Raw genomic sequence first — 23,198 nt, forward strand, 5'->3', positions numbered from 1 at the left:
TCACATTTTATAATAACATATACAAATACTGTTAATCTGTGTTGCACATTTTTCATACAAAATGGATTTTATATGTTGTGATGGTGAGTAGAACCAACATTTGGGTGCATTTGAAAAGTGGGTCAGTCTTTTGTGGGAGTAGAAGACAAAAGGCTGCAGTCTGCCCTGCGCTCGGTCAGGCGTTGTCGGCCTTTGGGGATCCGGTTTGGGTGGAGTTCAGCGGTACGTCCTCCATCTGTTTATTAAAGTCTTCCATGCTTATCTTTCCCTTCTTAAGCCTCTTCAGCAGCCTGGTGTCATTCAGGAGCTCCTTCAGGTCCTCATCCTCCTCATCATCATCGGAACCCTGAAGTCGCGTGATTAGACGAAAGAGATTAGTACTCTTTTTAAACTCAAATTTACATAACCCTATTATAACCCTTAAATATGGTTACTCATTACACATAATGAGCCCATTTAAACTTTTCAGTAGAATGCAGATTATTCATATTCATTTTAGTATTTCCAGATATAGCAAAATCAAAATACTATGTCTGGTTTCTTCTGTTCTAAGCTGCTAGTTAGAAACCCGCCTCCACTGACACCATTGTATCGACATTAATCAACAACTACCAATCAAGGTACTTTTTCCAGTTGGGGTGGCATCATTTTGGCCTTCAAATAACAAGCGGTGACAGTAGACCACGTACCTCGCCAAGCTGCCGCTTGGCAGACTTCTTCCTCTTGCGGTCCTGCTTCTGCTTCTGCTTGGACCACGACGTGTTCCTCACCACGTTCCTCCTGACCAGCGGGGCTGGCCCCCGCTCCTTCAGCTCGGCCAGCATCTTCCGCCTCAGCTTCTCCCGGGCCTTGTCCTTGTAGCGGATGGTGTCCGTGTCGATATCCGTCCTGACGAAGTCTGGGAACGATTTGTCCTTAAGTTCGGGCATCTTGGGCATCCGCAGCAGGGCAAAACCTTTGGCCATGGCGCTAAAGTCAAGATCTGGGGGGGGACAGGAAGGTTGCATAAGTTACATATCCTATCCCCATCTAAGAATTATAGACCACAATGACAAAAGATAAAAAAAACTTTTCCCTCTATTTTTGCCTTCTGATCACACTAGTGTTACAGTATGGTTAAGCTCGTGAACGACTAGACCCAAATTAATTGTCCTACATTAAACAGACAATGTCGGGTATATCCATAAATCCTGATCGTTTTCAGATCAGCAAGATATTAAAGGTCCCATGGCATGCCACCAGGTGTGTGATTAGCAGCTACAAGCCGTTTTGTAAATCTGCCCCTTATGACATCACAGGTGGGTGTGTCCACCTAGATGTGTGCAGGATAGATCAGTCTTCGAGCCTACCCAGTGGACTGTAGTAAACATGGCTCATCTATCCGTCACACATCTAGGTGGACACGCCCACCTGTGATGTCATAAGGGACCGATTTCCAAAACGGCTTGTAGTGGCTAATCACACCACACCTGGTGTCATGCCATGGGACCTTTAAGTGACCCACACGACCATCGCGTCACACATGAAAACACCCCCCCACCTTTGACTCTGAAGATGAGGCTACACTCGTGTTTGGCGTAGGCCTGCACGCTGGAGACGTAGGCCCTCATTCCCCGGTCGTACATGGCTCGGTCGGCCAGCGCCATGGCCTTCACCTTGGGCAGGATGTCCACCACATCCTCGATGGGCTCCATCCTTTCAAGGGGACACTGGGAGAGAAGTGGTGGAGATAAAGGAACTGTTTAGGGATGAGGGAAAGCAAGGTAAGAGCAACCATATTGCCTGAATAGATTTCTGAATGTATAGCTCACTGGGTATTGTTCAAAATCCTTGGAGGTCCTGAGTGCAGGGCTGACTACCTTGCTTTAATGCATGGTTTAGATGCCTAAAAAGGTGGTTCTTATTCTAGAGCCCCCCTTCCTCCACTTACTTTCTGGTTGATGGACAGGAAGGTCACGTAGGACTCCTCCATGGGTAACAGGAAGACCAGGGCACTTCCCTGATTGCCGATGCGTGCGGTACGTCCACAGCGGTGGACAAACGCACTGAGGACGAGACACAAGATAATGGTCAATAAGACAGACGATAACGCCAACATATTCAAGTCAAACCTTTTCTATAACAGGATATACTAGTAGTAAAGGTTCTGGGTTCAGACCCCAAAGTCTGCGGTCTACTTGTAGGCATCCTTGGGAGGTGATGTTTGACCACGACCTGCTCATTAATGACATAGAGCTGAAAGGGGAATATCTTTGACAAAACAAATGAAAACCTTTAGTGAATTGTAGTCCTTTACCTGGCATTACTTGGGGGGTCGTATTGTAAGACCCAGTTGACATCAGGGATATCGATTCCTCGGGCCATGACGTCTGTACACACCAGAATCCCACTAGAGTACCGGACAGGAAGGACATGGTTAATACACATCTTAAGAAGTTCTCCGCATACACTTTTCCATGACGACATAAGAGATGTACTGAAATCGGTGGTTCTCATTACGGAGCCTAGAGTTGAACCAACCTTTCGAGCGCCCGGAAGTCCGCGAAGATCTTGTTGCGTTTGTTTTTCATCTTGCCGTGGATACAGCGGATGTCGGCTTTCTTGAAGAGGGTCTCCAACGCGCGGCCATAATACTCCACTGACGCGCATGTGCTGAGGACGAGACATTGTAAACCTCAACTCACCGTTGTAATGTCAGTGTAATCAAGAGTTCCGTTTCTGAACCCTAAAAAGCTCTTCTACAGCACAGGGTTTGACCTTGATGTACGCAGACCTCCCGTCTCAATGAACATGACTCGATCTGGTACTCAAATTCATTTGAATGCTCTGACTGTACTTTGCATCATCATCAAGATCATCGCATCTTCTAAATGACTTAACGGTGAAACTGAATGGCATGTACCTGAAAAACACAAGATGCTTCTCGTCTATGCGCTCTTTGAGGAATGCCACCATGTTGTTGAACTTCTCCTCAATTCTACAAATCTGAAAATGGAAGAAAAAGATTTGTACAAAGCCAAACAGTTTAACATATGACATTTACATTACATTTCTTACAGTGTTGTTGTTACTTAATATATGAGTTACTTACAGTGTAGTAGCTACTTATATTAGTTATTTGGGGTGCAGTAGTTACTTTAGTTAATTAGTTTCTTACGAAGTAGTAGTTGCAGAGTCTTGCGGGAGTCTTCTGGGTGGCGGTAGCGGCCACACCCTTCTCCTTGACCGTGATGCGTACAGGGTTCCTGAGGCCCGCCCGCACCAGCTTCTCCAGCTCTTGAGTCTGTGTGGCCGAGAACAGGCCCGTCCTCCTCTGCTTTGGCAGGTAGGCCAGGATCACGTTCAGACTGAGAAGGAAGACCAAACAGGGTTAGGCATGATGTTAAAAAACAGTCCATTATAAACTTATTCAAAATAATAGCTTCAGTTTTTAATATCAGTTGAGAGCTCAAAATGGCTCTGGATGATTAAAGTAGGAAATTAAGACTTTAGGTTTCTTCTTCATATTTGTATATGTCACGTGTTTGAAATTTAAGCCAACCGCTCTTTGTTATTTTTCCAAACAATAATATAATACGTTCCCCATAAAAGCGCTTTAAGCATTCAAATCAAATCAATACTTTTTTTACATAAAGAAAACCTCTCCAAGACATCCAAACAGTGCGTAAGCGTGTACCTAGCCACGAAGCCCATGTCCAGGAGTCTGTCCGCCTCGTCCAGGACCAGCACGTCCAGGGTCTTGACCAGGATGGACAGATCCAGTCCATCAGCCTTCCGGCGGAACATGTCCTCCAAGCGACCAGGCGTGGCGATGATTATATTGGCCCTGGAGGAAGGCAGAGGGATCAGTATGCTGCCTGACTGTTCCATGTTTCATTCTAAATGTCTTGTTTTGGATAAGACTATGGGCTAGTCATGTTTACCCATGTTCTTTAAACTTCTCCACGTCTTCTATTGGGTTACTGCCACCAATCAACAAAATCTGCCTGGAAAAACAGAAGACATAGATTACATGACATGAACATGGGAGTTTCTGATACGGACACAGTACATGAAACATTTCATGATTTCACAAATATTAAGTCCATCTATAAATAGCTTTGTAGTGCAAATAATGAACAATGTAATCCATAAATGCATTATATAGGATTTGAATATTGACAATGAAGTTAACCTTAACACTAAAACAAAATGTTCTCCTTCCACTCTGCCTACTTGAACTGCGGGAACTTCAGGAGGAATCCCTCAAACACTTCACTGATCTGAAGGGCCAACTCTCTGGTGGGAGTAATCACCAATGCACCCACCTTAAAAAACAAAACAAATGTGTGTAAAGATAAGTGTTATAGCATAGTAATGCAGTTTCACTTTCCAAATATAAAACACAGACATACCTGCATTTTCTTGAGTTTGTCTTCTCTTTTCAGTAGAATTTCTATTATTGGAATTACGAAAGCCAGTGTCTTCCCACTGCCAGTTACCTGGAATAACACAGATTGTTAGTTTACGTCCATTTAATGTAGATTATTCCATGTTACATCCTGTTTCTTATTGGTGTCATGTCAAAATCAAACAGTACATAGGATTTCTTAAAGAAGATTGTTAGATTTAGTGTACACTTACCGCTTCGGCAGCAACATCCTTATTACGCATGAATAGTGGAATGCAGGCGGACTACAGAAAAAATAATTGAGCATCATGGTTTAGGGTTTCGTACTGGAGACTTGTTTAAATGGTTTGAGAAACAAGCACTGGGGTGTTGATCTTTGTGTGACCGTACCTGTACTGGTGTCATATGCGTAAACCTCATTTCTTTGAGCGTTTCTAATATGTTGTCGTTTAGTTTAACAGGTAAACTTTCCCACGTCCCTTCTGTTATGTTGTCCATCTTGACGACTTCTGCTCCTCCACCATGGGTCCACGCTACTCTCCTTTCCGGTACGTTGATGTTTACCGTCCGGGTCGAAACAGAATAACTCAATGAAGGCGTCTCAAAGTACAAGTTTTCCAATTAACGCCACTTTTTCATTTTATATTGGCATAAACACTAAAAGCAAAAATGGTTGTTGAATGAACCGTAATTTATGCGGATTTAAAACATTTAGAGTGGATTACATTTTGCGATGCCATACGAGTTTTTATTTTAGATTGTATTTTCTTTACAATTTAAGAATTGTAGAGATATTATTCAGGAAATAATCTTTATTTAAGCACTTACATTTATGTTTTATTTCAAAGGAATGGATAACTTCGGTTGTTGATTGACTAGAAGTTCCAGTTATAATAAAGCTTAGGCATAATGGCGCTTTTTGCGACTAAGATAAAACATAATTTTACTGTTTGATCATTTAAAAGAGACAACGAATTATGAGGTATTTGAGGGAATGAACTTTTTTAGAACGATTAAGTTAATGCATTGCACAGCACATGGCTATCCAGTTATACACAGAACAGGTGGCACCTGAATCTGTTTGCCAACGCCCCTGAATGTCAAGATATTTAACTCAAAAGGACTAAAAAGGTGTGGTTCACCTTAAATTAAGTAACTAACATGTTTGAAAACGTTTCTGTTCATAGCAAGCTTCAAATGCTTTCATGCGTGTATGGGGTGTGATAGACCAAAATAAAAAAAATCACCAAAAGCAGGCCGCAGAGAACTTTTATCTCACTGTAATTTACTTAAATGTCCATTTCAAAGTGAGGGTTAGCTTGGTTTTCTCTTGCTTGAATTGTTTGGTCTGTGCCTGATTTATGTCTATGGTGTGTCGCAATTGTATCAAGCACTCCTATGGAAATGGAAGATTCCGGCGTGACATTCATGAGCAGATAGCCCTTAATTAAAACCATTTTTATTTCATTTTTAAACAAACCAAAAAGAAAGGATTTTACAGAATTTTGAATTTATTACAAAATCTGGGCCATTTTTTTTCTCCACAGACAAACATTCTACATTTGTACAGATCGATCAATTACCTTTTCTTTTATGTAAATCACATAATGGGAGGAGTAGGAGTACAGAGCATTAAAGCATTCAAGCCTGCTCAAACTCACCAGAAAAAGTGATGTACAAAATCGAGGCATATTCAAAAAAGACAACATTCACGATGGTGCAAAAGGTGGTATTAGAAATGCCTTGGATACAATTTTGTCAATTGTGAAAAAAATGCAATTCTAATGCATCCTTCAGAGGTAATGTTGCACCACAATGGTTGCACTCCAGGAACAGAAAGAAAAAAATACCTTCCAAAACTGCCCATCATTTCATAACTTAAAATCCCCCACTCAAACAGAATTACTTTTAGTTTAGAAAAGAGAAGCAACTAAAGCAGAACCTACAATGATCCGGTTACAGCATACCCAGCACCTAGCATTGATTACTTTGTAACATATCAGGTATTCTTGGCATTGGGATAACACCCAAAGTAGTGCAGTTTCAACTCAAGAACTAAGAAGTCTAATTATTTATTTTCCAAGAACTTTGAAGTGGCTTGATGTGAAGCTGATACATTTTGTGAACGTTCTCAAATTGGTAAACTTCGAGGGGCAATAATAGGCGAAATCATATGTTTGAGTACAAGGGTGTTAAACTGTTTAGGTGTGCTGACAAAATAATAAACTGAAATCAGCGATATCTAGCATGGCTTGCTATTGACCGGGTCTTTCTCTTTCACTTTCACAAGAAGCCTTTCTATATACATTTACACACTTATATGGGGACCCTTGATTAATGTCCCTTGCGTTTCAAGCCTTTTAAATGGTGCATTCATTTTTGTCCTGTTTGCAATGGTCATCGTCCAGAAGAGGCTCTGCTAACCGGTCCGATGATGACCCCTGACCCCTGTCATGGCTGTCCATCAGTGCGCATTATAAGTTTAATTCCCATCCATTTTCACCCATTACTTTAAATTTCTGAACCAAATGGTCATTCACGCCAACGTACATCTTCATAAGCAATGTATTCAATAGTAATCCAGGTATACAACTACTCAGTAAAAGAAATTGTGGCGGGTGAAGGGGTTGTTAATGACAAAGCTGAGGTTGGCGGGGAAGAATGTTTTTGAGTTCAAAATGAATACAATTGTTATACAACCACATTAGTAAATATGGAATAAGCCAGGGGAAAAGGAAAACAAAACTCCCATTACGCCGTGGTACATTGGGGCCGTCACCTTGTCTCCTTTCTAAAGAGAAAGTAACCATCTCGGAGGTGAAGAGAACAGTAGCGCACACAGAAGGAGGAGGGGGGGGGACGCTTAACACGTTACACCACTCGCCGGACCTCAAAGAACCTCTTCAGGTAGTAAATCTGTCCGAGGGTCATGGCAACGAGCACGAGGGCTTCGAAGAAGGACCACAGCACCACTCTGCTGTTTGTGTTGTCGTTGACTAGGAAGAGAGGGGAAAATGGACATGCATCAGTATTTATCCCTCTGAAATTCAACCCCCTCTGTATGTCTGCTGTGCTGAACTCACTGGCTCTGTGTATCCTCTCCCGGACCTCCATGTACTCCTGCTCGTGTTTCACAGCCGTCATGGCCACAGCCAGCTCGTTGATCATCTCCTCCAGCTTGTTTTGGTGGGCTAAAAAAAAATATAGAACGTAAACAGTCATTCACTAAAGAGGCGGTTTTAACGGATCAAAACAAGCACAGCCAAAATCAATGCATGTAATTACGTTCTCGCCGTGTAAAAAAACACTACCCGTGCATAAAGACAGATACACCCACTATAGTAAATGCTCTACTAGGGAAAACCTGCCCTTTTTTTTACACGTTCCACAAACCATTCAAATAATACGTGTTTTCACTCATAAATGTATAGCACTCAATATTAGTTCACACTGCAGGGCCACAGCAGTGGTTAACTAGAGTTCAGTGCAGTGTGTCACACAAGCAAAAAGAAAAGAAAAAGAAAGCATGTTTAACATGTCCTGCAGCCTACCGTCCCAGCTGTCACCACCTAGAAAGAGTAAAACAGTTCCCAAGGAAAGGTTAAGCAAGGAAGGAAGAAGAAGGAAAGGAAACGCAATCAAAGACGGAAAGGGGGGAGGGGAGGGGGGGTGAAGCACAGATATATAAAGTAGGACATGCGAGTTCAGTCTCGTAAAAGAAAAGAAAAAAGAAAAATACGCAACTACCTTCCGTTTCCATGTCTTGTCCTTTGGGCGCCTCGCCGATGTCGATGGTGAACATGACGATCTTGGGTGTCATAGTGGACATCTTGTTGCTGAAGCAGAACTTATAGATACCATCCATGTGTGCAGCAACGGAGTACTTTCCGCTGGACTCACGGTCTCCTTTGTAAATCTGTTTACCGTCAGGACCAGTTATCTGCAAATGAAACAATAGCATATTGGCAGGACATTTTTAATTGCTGCCGAGGAATACACACACACACACAAACCACACATAGGCTCGGTGATATCACATTGGTGATAACATATGGCGCGGTTTAGGCGTTCAAATGAACATCAATATACACATCATCACAGCTATGTTGTCAACGGGGTAGCCTACTGCAACGTTCTCTTCAAAAATCATATTTTCATAATGAAAATGAACAGTGATGACAGGACTATATGACAGGTGAAGGATAAACACCGGGGCTAATTTTAGCTCCACTTAGCCACTAGCTAACCACTTCCTATAGTGAACATCGTAAGAAACGCCATCGACAGCCTCAAAGTAATGTTAATCACGCATATAACTGCAGTCCTAACTTAATGGTCTTATGACCCAGGCACCGATTGTGGCAAATTAAGGCAATGCCAAGACATTCAGGGCACTTAGGTTCCCAACACCGCGCTGTCCAAACTTGAGGCCTTGAAACACACAAGTTTAAAGAAGAATCCTCCTATTGAGTTATGGTTGCATCTCACCTCAACATCAATGTCCAGAAAACCCCCTTCAGCCACTTCAAACATAAGACCCATTTTGGTTCCGGAGTTGACCCGCTCGTAGAAGCACTCTTCTGCATGGGCGTCTATGCTAACGAAATACCCCGACGCAGTGGAAGACAAGACGGCCAGAAGCACAACGAGCTCCGACAAAGTGAACATTTTTGGACTTTGTACGGTATAGTTAAGTCAATTGATAACGATAATTTGTTGTCCTGTCACTAAAATAATCCAGGACCGATGTTATATTGAGCACAAGGGCACCGGTTCTGAACCTATTTGGCTAGTCTGTGGTTGCAGGGAAGCTCTCTGACCAGTGATAGCGCAGCGAGCGCATTGATGCTGTGTGATTGCCACGTACTATACGGATTTACACGGCAAGCAGAGAGGGACAAATCTACTTCACAGCTCATAGGGTCAAAAATGATTAGAATAGTTCTGTTAAATAGTGCATTAATAAATATGTAAATAATGGTACATTTACATTACATGGACTATTATTTATCAATAATTTATATTATTATTCATTTTTGTTATATTGCATAAAAAACATTGGCTGACTGTAGCAATGCTTTTAAGTGTCCAATATTGTTTTTCTTTCACCTTGTATAATATTCACTTACGTTCAGAAGTCCAATATCATTGTAAAGGTGATTTAACTGCTGACAATAATGTAGAAGTCTTTTTTGTGTGTACGCTTGTGTTTTCAAGTTGTATCGAAATGACAAATTTCTTCCATATCTAATGCAAATTGTCTAAAAGTGTTTTATGAAGAAAAACATGTGGATCTGAATTAGAGAATGAGAGGTGAATCCAATCATTATGGATTAAAATTAAAATCAATTTGTGTTGATATTGACTGCTTTAATATGTAACTGACCAAGACGGTCTTCCTAACTATGAAATATGAAAATAAAAATGCTCAGAAAATGTGTATTATTGATTTTAATCACGAGGGGTTATTCTAATTATATGGAAAATATTTGTCTGCGCAGCTTGTTTTGCTTGCCTCCTAAGTTTTCCAGTTTTCCTGTTTCCGAGGGCTAGTAGATTTCCCGAACGCATCCCGAGCTGTCGAAACGTTGCATCGTAGCGCGCCTGCGCACGGAGAAAGTGATAGGCCTCTTTAATATAACTCACTTAGGACGCCGGTTGGCCGAGGCCCTGTTGTTTTTCATTACAAGGGAGGGGCTCCAGTGGACTGTGGCTACACTGGACGATAAATCACACGAACCCTTTATTGTGTCGCATGTTTGGTGACGTCCAATTATCGACTTGTTCTGAAGTCTCTGGGGCCGAGGCCTAGAGACTTTTCCTAGCTAACGTTATTAACATTTCCAGTCACTGCCAGTATTTTGATGCGGGTTCTGACTGGGTGTGGACTAATGAAGCGCTTTTTTGTGTGAGGAAAGGCGTCAATAGTTGGAAACGTCCGCCAGCTAGTAAAAGCATTAAAACTCCTAGCGAGGAAGTGAGGAGCGAAAAAAATGACATCTCGAAGGTAAGGGGACCAGAAAACAGTGTTATGGGGACTAGCGTCTGTTGGGCTCGTAAACAACACTGGTCGGTGGCAAACCTTCTGGTACATTGATCGTGCATCGTGTTCCTCTTCCTACAGAAGCGTACCAAGCATTCAATAAGGATGTAAACCGGCAAATTAGTACATAGGTTTAATGAAGGCTACATCACTGTCGACCGAAGCCGACTTGGTAGTACACACTTAAACAATCACACACCACGCATGCAAAGTAGTTCTTCGGTGCTTCTAGCCCAGAAGAACAGCAGGGCTGCTCTTGTGGTGGTGGGCTCCATGCTACGGTATTGTCTGCTGATGAATCCACATCCATACATTTAATGTCAGTGTTTTCATTTTCAAGCCAGGGAATACGGACATGACGTAGAGCTAGGTACCAGGCGTTTAGGTTGAACTAAAATATGTAATCGATAAGGACGATAGTGCCTGCATGTGTAACGTTATATATATATATGCAACCGGGACATTTAACTTGTTGTCGTATGGTTAGGTGGTTCCACCCGAACATCACCGGCGTGGAGGCTGAGAATCTGCTGTTGACTCGCGGAGTGGATGGGAGCTTCTTGGCCAGACCGAGTAAAAGTAACCCAGGCGACTTTACTCTCTCAGTACGGTAAGCAGTATTAACCGGGAAGTTTGGATCATCCTTCTCCCACTTCCTAATAAGGGAATACAACAAATATATTGGGTAACACACTCAATGTCATCGTGGGCCTCCAATGTTAGAATGTCCTACAGCCCATTCAAATAGAAATAAGCTCTGACCAAGATGCTTTTTTTTTTTTTTTATCAAGAAATGAATACTCCCAAAAAATTGAAGCCCACTTGTTTCTGAGAATTGTTACTCCCTGTGGCTAGAGACTTTCATGAAGCATTATGAATAACACGCTATGTTAGTTATGCAGTTATGCGCCTGGCAGTCTTTTAACATTAGACATTATGCCAACATGGCCAACCTTATTTTATGATCGCTTCAACCTGTTCTATCAGCTGCCCCTCAATTAGATTCAGCTTGTTTATTTAAGTAACAGCATTGTTCACCTGCAATAACCTTTCTTATTTACTTGATATGTTTAGTGGTTAATCTTTCCCCTATAGAGCATAATTTAAAATCCAAAACTAACATTCATTCCTTATCATAGGCCATTGGTTCATCCATAGATTTTATGTATCTCATTTTACTCCTGTCAACCCCCTCTAAATAGTTTAATTTAGATTTTTGTTTGCTTTCTATTGCATATTTTAAAAGGAAACATTTCAGTTGGTTTCCTTTTTAACAGACAGGTCAAAAGTTACTTTTAGCAAGGTTGAATTATTTAGGCGGTCACCGAAGTCAACCCCTCATTGAGACAATGCAATGTTTTATGGAAAATCATAAAGTCAGTAAATCGTAAAGTTAGTCATTACAAGTGCTAAGTCGTGTGCTAGGAGCTTGACATGCTTCCATTCTTTTGTTAACAATGTTAGTTATAGAGCTCAACCCCTAAGTACTACAAATGACTGTTTGTTTGGATTTTAACTATTTGGTTATTGATGTTTGCCATTAAATAGAGGTCGGTCATTATAGTCCTCTGTGTGTGGTATCAAATGTAACATATTTTAAGCGTATGGTTTCTTGACTTAAAGTCCGTCATTTAACTTTGTTTTCCCAGTTCTGTAGCCTCCCACACAGCATGGTAATATCAACAGTTTTCACAGATACAGTTGATGAAACATGGCTGACCAAACATGACAGATATGTGCCGTTTTAGATTCAACCCCCAAGTTAGTAACTTCCTCCCACGCTTAAGGATCCTGTTTTTATTTTTAAACCTTGCATCATTTACATTGAAGATTACATTTTAGCTGACACATGAAGGCCCTGTCATTTTTTTAATCCAACGTCTATATTCATCACCAAGCAATCTCGACCACAATACCCCCAAATAAAAGCAGCTTAAATGTCAGGTTGAAATTTATAATTACATCCTTCATAATGTTAAATTTGTGGAGAGACAAGAGTTTCTGCTTAGGCACTCTTTTTACAGTAGGTCTTTTATAGAAGGGGGGGAAAAAAAGCATTCATTGACTTGATATTCACTTTATTATGAAGAGCTGCTTGTTAGCCCGCTGTGGAACAATGGTTCTCTTAATGCTGTGCAGGAGAAATGGCGCCGTGACCCACATTAAGATCCAGAACACTGGGGACTACTACGATCTCTATGGCGGGGAGAAGTTCGCCACATTGGCGGAGCTGGTGCAGTATTACATGGAGCACCACGGGCAGCTCAAGGAGAAGAACGGAGACGTCATCGAGCTGAAGTACCCACTCAACTGTGCCGACCCCACCTCAGAAAGGTGAGTGGGAATGGTATGCGTGTGTGGGTGTGTGCGCGTCTGTGCATGAGAGGGAGACATGGAGCATAGGCTGCACCAGGCCACCTAACTTGTTTTATTGAATGGCTTTATTTGAATGGCTGTTGAGTCTTGAAATTTTGGTTTTGGGGAGACTAAATATACAGAGCCTGAGCAACACGTCGGAAGTTATCTATGCAATGAAAATATACAATCTTAATCAAAACTTTGGCCTAGTTACTGTACTAATGAAAATTCACACGTTTCTTATAAAACTTTGAACTTTCTTTGGTTCATCGATTTATTTAAATCTGCAGAATAGCCTTGTTTCCACAAGAAAATTTCTGCATTCTACATCCATTTAGAATCTCAACCGTTTTATCTAGATTCAAAACTCATACGATCACACAAAAGGTAAAACGCGCTCACAGCCGTCCAAACTCAGGGCGAGTTTACAAGAGAATCAAAGCCAAATAGGCACAGCCCATCTGTGTCCTTGTTTCAATGTTATGGTTATTTGGACTTAGAAAGTTTGTTTTGACAGCAAAATGTAATTCATTATTTCTGTCCTTTTAAACCTATGATTATATCCAAAGCGACAGCAATTATTTTAGATACTTCTCATTCAGGAGCAGGGTGGGGTAAGGCTTCTCTCGAAAGGTGAACTGCGGGCGTTGGAGCTGGAGAGTCTTTTGTCAGTCTAGAACCCTAACCACTAGACTGTCTTGCCCCTTGTCATTTGATTCATCTTCAAACAATGTTCCTGTGTGTGCGCCGTCAGATGGTTCCACGGTCACCTGTCGGGCCGGGAGGCCGAGAAGCTGCTGACGGAGAAGGGTAAGAACGGCAGCTTCCTGGTGCGGGAGAGCCAGAGTCACCCGGGAGACTTTGTCCTGTCTGTGCGCACCGGGGACGACAAGACGGACAGCGCTGACAACAAACCCAAAGTCACCCACGTCATGATCCGCTGTCAGGTAAGCCCCTCTGCTGTTTTAAGCCAGGGGTCTTCTAGCAGTGGGTTCCTGCCCCATACGGAGCTCCAAGTGGAACGCCCACAGTAAATACTGTACTCTAAAATATATAAACAGTATGCACGCATAGTACCCGCCGCGTTTTTTCAGTTGAGCGTTGTTTTTTTAAAGGGGAAATAGCGTATCTAAGAAAAATATACATTGAGAACTGTTCATTATTTCCACTTTTTGGACATGGGAAGGATAAAAATGTATTGCTTATTTTACTGCGCAGAATATCTGGTGGGTGCTGGGCAAGTAGCTCCACAAGTGGGTCATGGCCTAGATAAGTTATTGTTTTCAAGTCTCCAGAAAGGTTAATTTCCTAGTTTTGTACATTGATAGAATATTGCATGGGTTTTAGTCTCCGACAATGTTAAAGAGGGAATCCCAGTATTTTGTATTGAAGTGACTGCAAGGCCATGGTAAGAATTGCGTCTGGCTTCAGTTTCATTAACTTAGAAGTGAGATGACACTTCTTCACTTCCTCCCAGGAGGAAATTAAAATAAGAAATGGAAAAGAAGAAGAAAGATGTTGACCAATAAACCGTATCAGGGTCAAGTCTGCCCTGGAGTCTAGTTCGCTATAACACTGTAGCAAAGCATCAGCATAAGCATGGGAAGACATTATATGTTTTGACAGCGATATGTAAAGACCCATGTGTTTGTGTGTGGTGTCTCTACAGCAAGACATGTATGACGTAGGGGGTGGGGAGAAGTTTGACTCGCTCACAGACCTCGTGGAGCACTACAAGAAGAACCCCATGGTGGAGACACTGGGAACCGTGCTCCAGCTCAAACAGGTACCACCACCAGACAACCCATAGGTGGCCATCTTGGCTCGCCTGCCCTTGTTTAGAACTGAGCCGGGAGTGGCCTGAAATCTAAATGGTCTCATATAGATATTCTCACAGTGGATTTTACTCCCTAAGAGCTGATGGATGACTGTGCCATCTTTTTCCCAAATTACACTCAAATAATGGCTCTTAATTCTAACCTGCAGCACATTTGATCTCATAAATAATTCACAGTAGCTCTGGCTAAAAGCCGGCCGCATTATGATGTACTGATGACGTCGCTGTGCTCCCCAGCCGCTCAACACGACCCGTATCAACGCTGCAGAGATCGAGAGCCGCGTGAGGGAGCTGAGCAAGCTGGCCGAGGCCACGGACAAGGTCAAACAGGGCTTCTGGGAGGAGTTTGAGGTAAGGGCCCGCACAACCGTTGGATGTCTGATTGGTTAGTCCTTTCTCTCATTCAATGAATGAATTAATTTGTGAATGACTGACTTGGTTACTTAAATAAATGAGCTATCCCTCATGTCATGATGCCCACTGTACCCACTTTTTCTCCACTTAGACGCTGCAACAGCAAGAGTGCAAGTTACTGTACAGTCGCAAGGAGGGCCAGCGGGCAGAGAACAAGAACAAGAACCGCTACAAAAACATCCTTCCCTGTAAGGAACTCCATCCTCTTCTCCTAACGCACCTGAGATCCTGTTTATCCTTAATCTGAACGAATTCACCTTGAAGCTAAATTACATATGAATCCACCTGAATTCTGTGCAATCTTAACATGAATTTTGCTAAAGTTTCTGTAGTATCTTCTTCTGTATATGAATTCACCTGTACTCTCTGTGGTATCTTCATTTGAATATGAATTCACCTGACCTGTCATCTTAATTAGATTATGAATCACCTGAACTCTTAGTGTTATGTCAACCTTAACACGGATTCACCTGACGTACCTTTATAATCCCAGTATGTTAACAGGAGTTGTGTGTTGGTTTCCCCTCTCCTCTGCAGTTGACCACACGCGCGTGGTGCTGAACGACGGCGATGACACCGAGGCGGGCTCCGATTACATCAACGCTAATCTCATCATGGTGGTGACTGACATCATGGTAACTTTACTCTACCCTCCACACACACAAAAACACTGACGCATGCACATACAGTGCATGCATATACACACACACAAAATAACCCCCTGGTTTATTATTTTTTGCACATTACACAATTCTTGCATTGGTAAATGTCAGATTCTATGAGATTCTTGAGTGTTAAAATAATCATTTTCCATACTTGAAGTTGATGTATCCATAATAATCACAAAATTGTTATAGAATTATCTAAATACTTTTCTTAAGTCTAACTGGGGGTCATTACAGGGAAGTATATGAATATTTTAAGCATCAAACTAGTAGCATATCTTCTTATCAGGATTAATAAAATACAGTCCAAAGACGATAAACGATGACATAGAATTATTAACCTGCCCTAATTCTTTATGCGTGTACAGCCCGAGCTAGAGTCCAAGTCGAACAGCACCAAGCTGAAGAAGAGCTACATAGCCACGCAGGGCTGCCTGCAGAACACCATCAGCGACTTCTGGAGGATGGTGTTCCAGGAGAACTCCAGGGTCATCGTCATGACAACCAAGGAGGTGGAGAGGGGAAAGGTAAGCCCAGACCAAAGACTACAATTTTCGTTATTTTATGTAACTATTGTGTTGAAGAAAGCATTTCAGCAATATTTTTGAGTATACCACATTTTTTCTTTAAATATATATTTTGTTTTACACATCAGTTTAGTGCAAATATCATTCTTTCTTTTGTTATTTGTGTAGTAGTGTGCTTTTTTAATAATCAACTTAAACACAAATGATTTCAAAGATAGACAATTATGCAATGAGTGGCATTTAGGATCTGTATGATTTGCATACAAGGTATTTCCAACGATCCTTTGCCAGTAAAATACGAATGAACACACAAACAATTGGAAAGAAATTAAAGGAAAGGAATCAAAAGCATATAAGTTCTCTTCCAGAGTAAATGTGTAGAGTACTACCAAAACTTATATATATTCATCTTCTAGAATAAATGTGTGAAGGACTTCCAGTAAAATGTGTGTGTGTATATGTATGTATGTATATGTATATGTATGTATGTATGTATGTATATATATATATATATATATATATATATATATATATATATATATATATATATATATATATATATATATATATATATATATATATATATATATTAATCTTCCAGAGTAAGTTTGTGCAGTACTACCGGTAAAAGGTGTATACTCCTCTTCTTCCAGAGTAAGTGTGTGAAATACTGGCCGGACGTGTCGGCCCTGAAGGAGTACGGAGCCATGCGGGTCCGAAACGTCAAGGAGACGGCCGCCCACGACTACACGCTCAGAGAACTCAAACTATCCAAGGTTGGACAGGTAAGAGGCTCATCACCCTCTTGTAATGGGAGCTTGTTGTTACAAGTTCATCACATTACCCTCTCCAGTGCTGCAGACCAGCAGTTCCACACGTGACCACAGGAGGTCATGTGCCACCATGGAAGGAGGGACGGTAAATGGGGTGCATTGATATAGCCCTTTTCTAACATGTGGCCAATTAGAGTCCTTTACGATTACCCAGTCATCCATTCATACCCACAACCCTATACTGGTGCACTGTATACTGATGATTGCATGGTGGTGTCCATGCAAGGAAACATCCAGCTGGTCGGGAGCACTTAGGGGGAGGTGTCTTCATCAGGGACACCTCAACACTTTGCTAGGAAGAGCCCTGAACGGATCCAGTACCCTTCCAGTTGCGAAACCGGTCACTCTTCCACTGCTGCTTGTGTTCTTAAGGATAGCCCCGTGGTCTTAAGGATAGCGTAGTGGTCTTATGGATAGCCCCGTGGTCTTAAGGATAGCCCCGTGGTCTTAAGGATATCACCGTGGTCTTAAGGATAGCGCAGTGGTCTTAAGGATATCACCGTGTTCTTAAGGATAGCACCGTGTTCTTAAGGATAGCGCAGTGGTCTTAAGGATATCACCGTGATCTTAAGGATATCACCGTGGTCTTAAGGATAGCACCGTGGTCTTAAGGATAGCGCAGTGGTCTTAAGGATAGCACCGTGTTCTTAAGGATAGCGCTGTGGTCTTAAGGATAGCACCTTGTTCTTAAGGATAGCACTGTGGTCCTAAGGATAGTGCAGTGGTCTTAAGGATAGCGCAGTGGTCTTAAGGATAGCACCGTGATCTTAAGGATAGCGCTGTGTTCTTAAGGATAGCACCGTGGTCTTAAGGATAGCACCGTGTTCTTAAAGGTGACATTATGCCTCCAGGTGTGAGTGAGTAGCCGTTACAAGCTGTTTTGACATCACAAGTGGGTGTGTCCACCTAGATGTATGACGGCTAGATGAGCAACGTTTGCTTCAGTCCACTGGGTAGGCTGGTAGACTGATCTATCCAGCATACATCTAGGTGGACATGCCCACTTGTGATGTCAGAAGAGGCAGATATTCAAAACGGCTTGTAACGGCTAATCGCTCACACCTGGTGGTATAATATGTCACCTTTTAAGAAAACCACACTATTATCAACGATTATAACTACTATTGACTATAACTATTTAAATATATGTTTTTATTCATTTCAATGCTTCATATACCCCAAAGCGTTCTGTGCTAGGAATGCATTGAAGCCGAGCTCCCACCTTAACCCTGGGTTTCTACCTGGCTGTGACAGGGCAACACAGAGCGGACCGTTTGGCAGTACCACTTCCGGGCCTGGCCCGACCACGGTGTGCCCACTGACCCCGGAGGTGTGCTGGACTTCCTGGAGGAGGTCAACCTGAAACAGGAGAGCATCCTGGAGGCTGGCCCCATCGCGGTGCACTGCAGGTACACAGACGCCCAGACCCTCGAGTATAACGTCACCCTCCCTCCCCATACAGCAGGGCTGGGCTGCCTGAGCCCGGGGACACAGCCCGGGGTGGCAGATTGGTGACTTCTAGGCTATTCAATGTTTTTTTTGCATTGAACTTTGGGTTGACGATGTATGCGATTTACTAATATATATATATATATATATATATATATATATATATATATATCTAAAGTAAAAGGATATAGATATCTGCAGTACATACTGATGGCTACACACAACGACAATCCCATGCATACAATTTCACCCTATACCTGATATATTGTATACAGCCATTTTTACTCAATTTACACCGTCCTGGTGTACAATCTGTTTCCTTGTAGTGGCTGTAGTTACTCCAGAGGGCGTCCTTGACCTGTGTAGAGGAGTATCAAATGACAGCCATTAGCGGAGCTTATGTCTTCAGCTGCAAAATAAACCAAACGAAAGAAGAGGGGTAAAAACACTATTCATATTGGCAGATATTAGAGGAGTGTTGAGCAGCTGGGTTGCGACACGAACCTAGTGGGTTGACTTTGGCCGCTGGTTGTTATTGAGTGAAAGCTGGCACCCACAGTGAGTTGTAGGGGCGAGGTTAAGCGGCCTTAATGTTATTATTTTGAGACTGCCAAGTAAATGGTACCAACCCAGAGGGGCGCAGGTCGTACACATCACCTTTTAATGTTTTGGAACAGAGGAGGTCCCTGGAGTATATAAACCACTGCCTGGTTCTGGATTCAAGATTAGATCAAAAATACTTTATTATGATTATTGAGACACTATTGATATGATGGAAAATAAGTTGGGGTGTGTTCCCATTTCTTTAGACCTAGGAACGTGGTCCAGGGCCTTAGACGACGGTTGATGTAATGATTTCTCATTTTCTTCCTCTCTAGTGCTGGGATTGGACGAACAGGCACCTTCATCGTGATCGACATCCTAATAGATGTGATAAGAGAAAAAGGTATGGATATGTCAACTACATTGTTTTGTTTTTGATTTCAGTATGTAGAACTGCTTTTACAATGCAAACCATTTTACTAGGTAACCACCATTTAAGAAAATGTAATATGTATTGGTTAATACTGTATAGCTAAGGCTACCCAGCTAATTTTACCCTTCAGCCAAAAGATGTTCCCTAGGTAAGGCTCATGGAGACCTTGGGGATGTTATCGTTAGCGCTCAATGCTTTGTGTCCTGAAGGGGTGGACTGTGACATCGACGTGCCCAAGACCATCCAGATGGTGCGCTCCCAGCGCTCTGGGATGGTTCAGACCGAGGCCCAGTACCGGTTCATCTACATGGCCGTGCAGCACTACATCGAGACCCTGCAGAGACGCATCGAGGAGGAGCAGGTGGGATTCTGGCATTAATGAGTTCAAAACGGTTGACCGCTGTTAGCGGCCCACTTTCATTGAATATGGACAATATATCACAATATATCATTGTCCTGCTAACGTGCTGCACTTCCGCGTATCGTATGAAGGGTTACTTCATTTAATGTGATATTTAGCATCTTGTTTGTTTTTTTTGTATTTGTTCTAAAATATAATTAGTTAGTTGTCGTTAAAGTATTTTTTTTAATAAGTGGGCTACGTATATTCGTCCGACTAAACGTCTAACCCTCGACCTGAGGGGGACGTTGTCTCCACATCGCCAACGCGGTTTCCTCACACGGTCCTCCCTTGTTACCGTCTTTGCAGAAGAGCAAGATCAAGGGGCGCGAGTACACCAACATTAAGTACTCTATGCTGGACCTGACCGGCGAGCAAAGCCCCCTGCCGCCCTGCACGCCCATCCCCACGCCCATCTGCACAGAGTGAGTCCCGCCCGCCAAAGGGGGTCGTGTGTGTGTGTGTGTGTGTGTGTGTGTGTGTCCCACCTAATGCAAAGCTTTCAAGGGATCTTCGGTGTGGCGTACAACTAACGCGTGTCTGTGTCTCTGCGTTTGTGTGTGTAGAATGAGGGAGGACAGCTCCAGGGTGTATGAGAACGTGGGTCTGATGCAGCAGCAGAAGAGCTTCAGATGAGGGTCCGCAGGGAACCCGGCGATCCACCATATACAGGTAAACACACCGCAACGACAACATCCAATCGAAACCCACCACCTCTGGAGGAGCTCTGGCCAATCACAGCCCTGGATTGTGCTTTTCCCCTCGTCCTCCAGGAACCTGACACCTGAACGATTTTTGCCAGCCACACCTTGACGCCTGAGACTTGAAACCATGATGCGGACATGGAACAATAGAAAACAATGGAAAACAACAGGACATCGACGAGAGAGAGAGGGGAGGGAGAGAGAGGGCAAGGGGAGGGAGGGCGAGAGAGGGCGAGAGAGGTAGACCTAACACCAGAGCCTCTCTGCCCTGCTACCCCCTGCTCTAGTTGTATTCTAAACCACTGTGATTGTCAGAGGAGCCTCCTTGGTAGGGGGGCGGCCGCGCTAAAAACCCAACCTTAACCACGGTGTGGGGGTCGCCTTCTAAACCCACCCCCGCAACAAGGGCTGCATCTACCGAACGATCGACCACCGCGGGAATGTCCTCCAAGCCCCTAATACCCTCGACCACCCACACCCCACCCACACCCCCTGACTAAGATTTTGCCCCTTTTTTGTTTCTTTTTCTGTGTACTTACTCTTGTCTGTTTATTATGGTGTTTTTATAATTAACCAAAGGAAATGTATGCCAATTTAGATTTTAGTCGAAAAGTCAGGAGGTTTGTCGAGAGGTAAAGACGTAGGCTCGTGCCAAATCCGCCGATGATTTGGTTCAACATCTCTTCGCAGATATCTTTTCCGCCCGGTTGGCCTCCTCCAGCGGTGACGCGGCATAGCTGTCGATAGTTTTTCGCTGAGGAGGAAGAAGCATAATAGTCCCCCCCCCCGACACCACTGGGGAATGTAGTTTTACCTGTGTTTTATAGTCCCATGTAAACAATTGAAGCATCACTGACCGGCCGCGTTGTGTGTTTCTATAGTAACGGTTGTATCATATGCTAACCTCACTCGCCCTCCTACACATGAGGATGTATGTCTCTCAAGAACTGCCTTGGAACAAAAGCTGATCCATTCAGACTTTTGGCCAGTCTTAAGACCTTTACCCTTTTTTTCCGGTTGCACCGCCCCCCCAGAGTGAGCTTGTCTTTGTTCCGATGGAACCGTCCGTCTGTCACCATTCCCTTCAGCTCAAGCCGAGTGTCCTTAACGCTGTGTTCTGTTGCTGCTTCTGTGCAGCATCACCTCCACTACTTCAAGCCTTGTTACGCCATCATGGATATATGAAACAATAATGTTAGGGATAGAAGGAATGTATAATCATAATATTCATGCATCCCCCACGTACCCCCGTATCCTCCCCCCTAACACTCCTGCACTTCTCGTCGGTCATTTCTTGACACTTAAAAATTAGTTTTCAGTCGAGGTGTGATTCTCCGTCGGTGTGTTACTCACTAGAGCTTGCGGGCAGTGCCATGGGCACAGCGCTGCCAAAAGATGAGTTGGGTTATTGGTTTTCATTTTTAAATCGTATTACATTGTTTTCTTTCTGCCTGTTCGGAGCGTACCTCCACATGTATTTCACTTTCACGGTCGCTGTCTGACGTTGTCGCAGTGACATTTACCAAGAGTTTTTTTGTCATTTTGTCGCCGTGGTGATGGGACTTTAAAGGGCCCCACTCAAACAAACACCCCCACCGCCATGTTTACACACAGCCCCAAGCTAGTGCGCACACACACACACACACACACACACACACACACACACACACACACACACACACACACACACACACACACACACACACACACACACACACACACACACAAAGCATTTAACATTCGAGATGGCGGTTTTATATGCCATCGGTGCCCCATCGGTTACTAGTAGTATTTTTATTTTTACTTATGAAATGTCGTCACACTAAAAGCATTGAACTGTTTTTTGATAGAGAACCGAGTACTTTACCAGTGAGCTGCAGTATTCCTGGGAACAATGAATCCAGGGCTGATACTATATGTGCATTATTATTATTATGGTTGTTGTTGTTCTAACTGATGAGAACACTCGCCGACCCACTTCATTCTCAGATGTCGGCTGTACTTTGTCTTTTTTTTTTTTTTTTTCTGCTCATTTGCTCCATTCGTGTATTTGTGATGTTATTTGCGCCTTGGGGGGAGGGGGGAGGGGGGGGGGGGGGAAGTCAGTCTTTCTGACGAAGTTTTGAGTCCGTGTGACATCTCCCCTGGAAAGAGTCTCAAGGGAATATTCTGGAGCGGAGAGAGGATGTACGGACTCCCAGCCGACTCGCCTTAAGGGGCCGTTCTCAACACTCACTCATCCAGGGTTCAGAGGCCTTTCCTCCCCACCCCTGGGGGCTTCCTCCTCCCACGGGGAGGCGGGTGTGGGTCCACCCTCTCCAAGGAGCCGGCCGGATCTCCACCTTAAATCAGTGTTTCTTCACGGCTGGCCGCTTCCCTCCAGCACAATACCACCCTGACACTCGACTCAAAGGGACTCCAGGAAGCCTGAATCCATCTCTGGATGACACAACGTATTCTCTTTAGTTCCTTCTGGTCTTAAAGCATACGCATTGAATTGACTGAGTTAACTGAGCTTCTACGTGCTACTGTTCCGTCTGCAGGTCTTTCAGTTCTTCCTCTTCATTTGTCGTATCGTTTTGGATGTATGAGTCTTGTCTGT

General features: G+C 43.3%; 3 protein-coding genes across 3 annotated transcripts; 1 reads left to right on the plus strand and 2 right to left on the minus strand.

Moving 5' to 3' along the window:
* Window positions 1-42: 42 nt before the first annotated feature.
* On the minus strand, window positions 43-4,908 carry ddx55 (DEAD (Asp-Glu-Ala-Asp) box polypeptide 55). The gene is made up of 14 exons (XM_079755395.1): window positions 4,781-4,908; window positions 4,624-4,674; window positions 4,395-4,481; window positions 4,216-4,307; window positions 3,924-3,986; window positions 3,677-3,826; window positions 3,158-3,347; window positions 2,903-2,985; window positions 2,521-2,652; window positions 2,297-2,389; window positions 1,931-2,045; window positions 1,541-1,709; window positions 690-982; window positions 43-346 (listed from the first exon to the last, which is right to left on the minus strand). Exons 1-14 carry the CDS (start codon window positions 4,886-4,888, stop codon window positions 176-178), a joined length of 1,797 nt encoding a protein of 598 aa, XP_079611521.1. The 5' UTR covers window positions 4,889-4,908; the 3' UTR covers window positions 43-175.
* Window positions 4,909-5,833: 925 nt separating this feature from the next.
* Window positions 5,834-9,240, minus strand: tmed2 (transmembrane p24 trafficking protein 2). Its single transcript, XM_079756158.1, has 4 exons — window positions 8,879-9,240; window positions 8,138-8,330; window positions 7,474-7,581; window positions 5,834-7,386 (listed from the first exon to the last, which is right to left on the minus strand). Exons 1-4 carry the CDS (start codon window positions 9,056-9,058, stop codon window positions 7,262-7,264), a joined length of 606 nt encoding a protein of 201 aa, XP_079612284.1. The 5' UTR covers window positions 9,059-9,240; the 3' UTR covers window positions 5,834-7,261.
* Window positions 9,241-10,154: 914 nt separating this feature from the next.
* Window positions 10,155-22,659, plus strand: ptpn11a (protein tyrosine phosphatase non-receptor type 11a). Its single transcript, XM_079755499.1, has 16 exons — window positions 10,155-10,397; window positions 10,921-11,043; window positions 12,573-12,767; window positions 13,546-13,738; window positions 14,461-14,577; window positions 14,866-14,979; window positions 15,134-15,230; window positions 15,580-15,677; window positions 16,076-16,234; window positions 16,888-17,019; window positions 18,322-18,476; window positions 19,395-19,462; window positions 19,702-19,853; window positions 20,202-20,317; window positions 20,459-20,564; window positions 20,666-22,659. The coding sequence occupies exons 1-15, from the start codon at window positions 10,384-10,386 to the stop codon at window positions 20,526-20,528; spliced, it is 1,803 nt and encodes a 600-aa protein (XP_079611625.1). The 5' UTR covers window positions 10,155-10,383; the 3' UTR covers window positions 20,529-20,564; window positions 20,666-22,659.
* The last annotated feature ends 539 nt before the right edge of the window (window positions 22,660-23,198 follow it).

Source organism: Pollachius pollachius (assembly GCF_949987615.1).
Source record: "Pollachius pollachius genome assembly, chromosome: 18".
NCBI lineage: Eukaryota > Metazoa > Chordata > Actinopteri > Gadiformes > Gadidae > Pollachius > Pollachius pollachius.

Bases quoted from the DNA above. Each gene is read 5' to 3' on its own strand.
- ddx55 (XM_079755395.1), bottom strand. From the start codon at position 4,888: ATGGACAACATAACAGAAGGGACGTGGGAAAGTTTACCTGTTAAACTA. The intron at 3,348-3,676 runs GTACACGCTTAC...CTTCCTTCTCAG, and splicing joins GACATGGGCTTCGTGGCTAG to TCTGAACGTGATCCTGGCCT. The intron at 2,986-3,157 runs GTAAGAAACTAA...TTCCATTTTCAG, and splicing joins GACTCTGCAACTACTACTTC to ATTTGTAGAATTGAGGAGAA.
- ptpn11a (XM_079755499.1), top strand. The intron at 14,578-14,865 runs GTACCACCACCA...TGTGCTCCCCAG, and splicing joins CCGTGCTCCAGCTCAAACAG to CCGCTCAACACGACCCGTAT. The intron at 20,318-20,458 runs GTGAGTCCCGCC...TTGTGTGTGTAG, and splicing joins CCCACGCCCATCTGCACAGA to AATGAGGGAGGACAGCTCCA.
- tmed2 (XM_079756158.1), bottom strand. From the start codon at position 9,058: ATGTTCACTTTGTCGGAGCTCGTTGTGCTTCTGGCCGTCTTGTCTTCC. The intron at 8,331-8,878 runs GTGAGATGCAAC...TTTCATTTGCAG, and splicing joins TTCTGGACATTGATGTTGAG to ATAACTGGTCCTGACGGTAA. The intron at 7,582-8,137 runs GTAGTTGCGTAT...ATTTTTTTTTAG, and splicing joins ACAAGACATGGAAACGGAAG to CCCACCAAAACAAGCTGGAG.